General features: G+C 42.2%; 1 protein-coding gene across 1 annotated transcript; it reads right to left on the reverse strand.

Annotated features, from left to right (window-relative positions):
* Positions 1-664: 664 nt before the first annotated feature.
* LOC123180978 (WD repeat-containing protein WDS homolog) lies at positions 665-6429 on the reverse strand. Its single transcript, XM_044593180.1, has 4 exons — positions 5366-6429; positions 4603-4704; positions 1600-2244; positions 665-931 (listed from the first exon to the last, which is right to left on the reverse strand). The coding sequence occupies exons 1-4, from the start codon at positions 6020-6022 to the stop codon at positions 761-763; spliced, it is 1575 nt and encodes a 524-aa protein (XP_044449115.1). The 5' UTR covers positions 6023-6429; the 3' UTR covers positions 665-760.
* Positions 6430-6902: the final 473 nt, after the last annotated feature.

The following is a 6902-nucleotide window of genomic DNA, read 5'->3' on the forward strand; positions in this document are numbered from 1 at the left end:
GCTGCTGCTCAAAAACAGATTATGGTGCAATGACCGTCTTCAGAGACGAGGCTGGCCAAATGAGTACTTCTGTCAACTTTGTCTCAGAAACCTCGAGACCTCGCAACACCTTTTCTGGCAGTGCCCATTTTCATCGGCAGTCTGGGCAAGAACTGCCCAAGGGATGCAGCTCCATGCACCCCTCGAACTGGCAGCAGAAGAGCAAAGCGGTGGAAATCATCACCGAGATGATCGATGGAGCAAGAGCTGAACACAAGAAAGGAGTCAAGACAATGATCATTCTGGTGCTTGGTGACATTTGGCAGTGGAGAAACGAATGCACTTTCCGGCAAAAGATTGCAAGCCTGACCGAAACAATGGCAAGCATCACAAGGACCTTTGAGTTGTGGCGCCAAGCAGGAGCAACCCACCTCGAGCACCCTTTCTGGGATCCTCCATGAGAGACCAACCTGCTGTTTTTCTAGCCCCGGCTAGATTTTTTGTCTACTCTCTTTTATCTTCTCTTTTTACTCCTTGATCGCCAGATCGAACACCACCTTGTGTTTTTTCCGCCTGCTCCCTGCTTTTGATATCAATATATGCCAGCCATCAGCTGGTCCGTTCAAAAAAAAAAACTTACCCGTATCCTGCTATCTCTGGCTGCTTAAAGTTTACCTCTCTCAAGTAGCTAAAAGCTCTTTACGAGGGAAAAGGATCCCCAACTAGTTTGTGCATACAGTCAAAATGTACAACTATTTACAGGGAAAACATACAAAACTTTTCAAGTCAAACTGTGAGCTTTGCGCGCTAGCCATATGCGAACTGTACGGTCATCGCTTGCGGAAGCCAACATCTGGGGCCTCGCAGGGTTCCAGCTTACACAATTTACAGTCATTGAGTGCCCATATAGGACCTTTATCGGCATCTCCATGCATCTTTGCCAAATGTACACCTGCCCATTATCTCTACGCATCAGCAAAACAGAAACGCTCAACAAGAGCACAAGAAACAGATGTGAGCTCTTCCCATTGTTTCGCATTCGATACGAGTTTTGCTATTTGTATCCTGCATTTCTATAGATAATAAAGGTCATACAGCAGGTTGATTTAAACATTAGCGTGATTGATCACAAAAGTTTGTGTTGGTTTGTCTGTAGTGGTCCTCTAAATTTCTACTAGTATCACCAAGTTTGTTTGCATGTGTTGGAGTACATGCCAACTAATGTGTCTGCTTCCACAAGTTAATAGTGCTAATTTAGCAAAACTGCAAACCAAAGCATGCCCTCTTCAACACAAACTTGGTGAGTCTGCAATGATCAGCAAGAATACTGGTTTTTCAGGTATGAAAGAATACTACTTCTGGCTATGCAAGTCTGCAAATTCAGCATCGCTCCTCACGGAAAAGGTATAGTGCAAGAGCATAAAACCTCCAAACACATGGTACTGCTTTATTCTAAACAAATGCCATTCCTTGTTTCAAAATACCACCTAATGGGCTCAGGTACGAGAGGTTGATTATATTGCATACGCAGACCCGAGAATGGAATCTAAGCAAGAAGTTGAAATGGAAGCAGGCCAAGATTTCTTCAAAGGGAAGGTTAAATTCTTCAAGAGGGTGTACCTGTGAATCCTCACTGCCGCTAGCAATGAAATGATAGTCTGATCCCCCAAAGCATGATCTAATCACAAACTTTCCTTGCTTGTGCCCCTTGAATTTATCGGGCACTCTAGAACTTCCATTGGTTTTCCACAAATGAATTTCCTGACTATTAAGGTTGACAATCATTGACTGTCCATCACCTGAAAGAGAAAGAGATGAAATTGTCTGCCGTTCAGGAATTTTCCATTCCCGCCCCTTCCGAAGTTCTCGGATCCAAATTTCGTTGGGACATACACAGATTAGATGTTTGCCATCAGGTGTCACAGCAAGATCACTAACTTTGGGTATTCTCTCTCCAGCCCACATTTCCAGTTCTTGGCCTTCTAGGTCACAAGTGAAAATCATATTTGGAGAACTTTCAGGTTCAGAGCTGGCACATACTATTTTCTCTGAATTTGGAAACCATGCACATGACGCGATGATGTGTTTTACTGCAGCACCAAATTTAAGATTGCATTCACCAGTATCAACATTCCACAGTTTTAAAGATTCCCCATTACCACAAGTGAGAAGCATTCTATCATTTGGGCTCCACGCAACAAAAGAAATAGGACTTTTGTGACCCTCGAGGCAGTACTTCTTGGTTAATGTATCATCTTCTTCCACCTACATCATCTCCAGGGGTTAGACATGACAACAATTTTAAGTTGTAATACAAGCGAGGAAATGAGTTAACATAACACATAAATTGTACTCCCTCCGTCCCAAAATAAGTGACTCGAGTTTGTACTAATTTTGTATTAAAGTTAGTACAAAGTTGAGTCACTTATTTTGGGTCGGAGGGAGTATAAAGACTAAACGTGAATGCCAATAAAAAACAGAATATTCTTGTGGATGAAAACATGTGATTTTACAAAAGGCTGGTTACAATATTCATATTATAAATCGCGCTTACTACCTTTAAACGAGCTGTAAAAATTAAAAAATAAATAAAATCAAAAGGACGCATAGTCATAACTCATAACCTCACACTTTATGGTGCATGAATATACTTAACATACTTACACCCTCAACTCTCCACTAGCTTCAAATAGGAAACATCAATGATGATCAACAGAAAGGGAACATAGGCAACAGTGGTAGGCTTTTGACACATCTTACAGTGCGTACATGAGAGCTATGAAATGTCATTTACTTCACTCAAGATGTACGTTTTCCATGCACCCCTTGTACAAACGAAGTTCAATTAGCATAAATAGACCAGCTTATATGATCTTTCATGAACCCAGTTAACTTATGCAGTGACCTTCATAACAACACAAATGCACGTGACCGTATTTAGTGTTTATTTAACCAACTTGTCTCTAGTTCTGTGACTATTTTCACAGATTATAGAATAAGCACATCGCAGCACAGTTCAGCAACCGCAAACTGAGCCTAAGTCTTCACAGGTCCAGTTAAAATGAAGTATATGAACAAACCAGAAAGAAGACCAAGATCTCACATGAGAAGCATGATCTTCCCAAGCCCAGGTTTGTATCACTACTCAGTTGAATATAGTCCCATCTTCCTATCATAGCATAAAAATTGGAAGAGAAGACGACATTAATCATCTGAAGAGAGATCGTGGTAATATGCATATGCCAATGATGAATGATGGGAATATGATACAAGAGGACGGCAGAAAAGGCCGTAACAAAAGCAATGAAAGTACGAACAGGAAAAACTACTGTCAGTCGTAGGTGGAAATCAGTATGGTCTCCAACAATCATCTTTTCACATCGATATCCATAGCAATATAAAATAACGAAACTATAAAATACTACTATACTATGGAAGTAATTCAGTGTTATTTCGTACAAGTAATAATAAAAAAGATTAAACAAATTAGTGGCTAAAATTCAAAAAGGTTTGACTGCATGTACTCGAAAATATCATGTATTTTGACTTGTTCATGGGTGGCCCAGCCTGGTAACATCAAAATGGCAAAACTCTTCTTATTCAGTGAAAACTCTGAAACTAACTAATTATTGGGAAAATTAATTAAATGCATACTTTATTCAGGGATTTTTTTATCAGGGAAATGGCAAAACTTTTCTTAAGCACAGAACAGTTATCCTTTCTTAAGCAAAGAATAAAAAATAATCAGAAGCTCTCTAGAATCCCACTTTTCTTCAACCAGACCCCAGAGCCATGGCACACATGGGAGATGAGCTCCCAGGCGGCCAATCAAGGGTGAGGGCTCATGGCCCCTTTGTTCCTAAATATAAGTCTTTCTAGAGATTTCACTATGGACTACATACGGATGTATATAGACGTAGTTTAGAGTGTAGATTCACTCATTTTGCTCCGTATGCAGTCTCTTATTGGAATCTCTAAAAAGACTTATACTATTTAGGAACAGAGGGAGTAGGTGGCTGGGTGCTTTACTAGGAGCCAAACCAGAAGCAAGAGAAAGATGCATATTTCTCCTATGCACTTCCTTGAATAAAATTTATCCATCATGAATGAAGTTCTTAGTAATGATCAGCCAACGATCATATGTAACAAGGATATCTGATAGGGTTGACAGAGTGTAGAACTTCTATTCATAGTCAGATTCAGCAGAGGTAAAGAGTGTCCTTAATATAAACGTGTCACGGTGAATACTACACCTCCAAGAGTTCAACTGAAAGAGTATCTCACTGCGGATAGTACTTAATGCAGTCAGCTTATCTACAACTCTGGCGGTTTGAAGCAAGCTCTGTACTGATAAATATATTGTATTGCACTGCTTGTTTGAGCAATGTTCCAAGAGTTAGATAGTGCTGTCAGAGTGAAACAGTTTATTCACTTTATATGTTATTTAATGATGTCAGGTATAGCTGGGAGCAGAAAAACAAGACTATTCTATTGTGCCCTGAATCTGATGGTTCTGCTTCAAAATTCTAGTGCCAGGAAAAATAGATATAATCTTAGCAGTATTTATACAAGTAACAAGGCACGTTACTTTTCAGGTCAATGTTAGGGTGTGTAAAACTATACCTTCCATATGATGGCAGTACAATCACTTGAAGATGATGCCAGGTAGTTCCCATCATTTGAGAACCTTACAAACCAAACTTCGTTTTTATGAGCACACAATATCTGCAAACAGGCATAGAAATTTCAAGTATCCATCTTTGCAATACGGCCCCAGCACCCAAGCATGGACTATGTCTATTCATTTAGGATACACAAATAGTGTACGTAAACAGTCATCTCCTTTTGATAAACAAAATTAATAATTGTGTGGATATTGGTTTTGAAATATTATAAATCATAACCATGTCACTGAGGATTAAGCAATGTTTGAAACCCAGGGGAAACCTGTACTGAACAGTAAGTTTTATGTGAATTAGCATGGTGGCTATGGAAAGCATACAAGCGAATGAAGCAGATTAATCTACACTTCAAGTGTAAAGATTACAAAATGATACAAGTCCTGCCTCGCCGATGGAAAAGGAGCACGTGGTACTTCTGAAGCACAAGTTCCGGTTGAATGATAATTATATGCTTCCAATAGTCAACACAGGGAGGGATGAAGCTGCAGATATAGCAACATCATGGGACAGAAATTTAAAGACCTTATGTAAATAGACATGCTTAAGTGTGCTCAGCGAACTACTCAATAGAAGTTGCCGTATTCAAATTTCTGCTTCGATAACTCTAGTTTCTGAGTATGGCATACGATTTCCCATTTTCTTGGCAGGCTATGAAATTTATCGAGAAGCTGGTAAGAAAAACCAAGAATTACAAGAACTCACACCTGTGTACAGTCAGAAGGGATCTGCTCTTCATGGCACTTGTGATCCTCAAATAGAGTGACCTCATCCGGCAGATTATGGTATATACACGAAGCAACCTGCTGAATAACCGCGGTCTCCACCAAATGCTCAAGCCGCCCACTTGGCACCCGGAACCATGGCGGCAACGCCTCAACCAAATCCAAGAAAAGCCCAATCCTGCATTCAGCAACAGCCTCTGGTGCAACCGCGCCCTCAGACGTGACCACTGCGCGTGCCAGCCAGTGCACACATCTTCTGTCGATGGCAAGAGGGGCGATCCGACGCGAGAGCACCTCAATTGCAAGGCGTAGACCAGCGTCCCCAGTGCCCAGCAGCTCCAGGAAGTGCCCTCTCCACACCAAAAACTCGGCAACCGCACGGTTCCTTTCGGTAATGCCGGTAAGAGAGTCAATGGTGGCCGCGCACGCGTCCCACCGGCCAGACATTACGTCGAGCAGGAGGCGGTCGTGCTCCGGGGGGTACAGCGGCACACCGGACTCCGCCTCAAGCGTGGCTGCCGCCTTCCGGTAACCGAGGGAGTAGAGCGATTGCGCGATGAGCCGCACGAGCTCCTCGCGGCGTGGGGTCTGCCCCTTCTGGACCGCGGCATGGGGGAGAGAGCTCTCGGGCTGGTCCATGGACACGCCGAATTCGCCAGCTTGAGGGATTTTACGCCCCCAGCAATAGCAAAACCCGGAAAAAGGGCGTCAGCCGCGGAGAGAGTGATTCGCAAGAACTGCCGGATCAAAACAGCCGCAAAAAGGAACAAAATTCTGCGCTTCGAGGGACTGGAGAAGAACAGCTGATAACTGGTCAAAATCTGCGCGCCCGATGACAGGAAAAATGGGAGGAGAGATCGAAATTCCGAGAGCTTCTTGGTGTGACGACGCGATTTTGGAAGAGGGGTGTGGGATTTTGAAATGATCAGATCAAATTTGTGGGGAGTTTTGGTTTCCTTGTGGATCTGTGGGCCGATAAAAGTAGATATTTTGGGGATGCATACACAGCTCGGACGGTTGTTTTCGAACGGGACGCTGGAGGGGCCGTGGCCGTCCATTCTACACTAGAGTTGAATCCGAGCCGCCCGAGCTCACTAAACGAGGATAAGATCGGCGGTGGGGTCCCGAGTTGGTTTTGTTCTCTCTCTCGATTGATGATGCAGACCTCTTCTTCCCCACGTCCGGGTTCATAATCTCCCTCGGATTTTATATTAAAATTTGATCATAGATTTTATATTAGCAAAAAATAAATTATATACAACAAAAATTATATTATTGGATGCATGTTTAAATAATGTTTCAAATGATATAATTTTTATTACATGAATTTATGATTTACTAGTAGTCAAATGCACGATCAAATTGGACACTAAGTACGAGGAGGACTAATAATTTTGGATGGCGCAAGTAATGAATGAAGCTCATGAAGACCAGCCCTGCTTAGTTCCGGGTCGACAGTCACCAAGGCCTTGTACAAAGCCTAGAAATACACCACTTTTGTTTAATAATGAATTTCTAT

Source organism: Triticum aestivum, chromosome 1D (assembly GCF_018294505.1).
Source record: "Triticum aestivum cultivar Chinese Spring chromosome 1D, IWGSC CS RefSeq v2.1, whole genome shotgun sequence".
In the NCBI taxonomy this organism is placed as follows: domain Eukaryota; kingdom Viridiplantae; phylum Streptophyta; class Magnoliopsida; order Poales; family Poaceae; genus Triticum; species Triticum aestivum.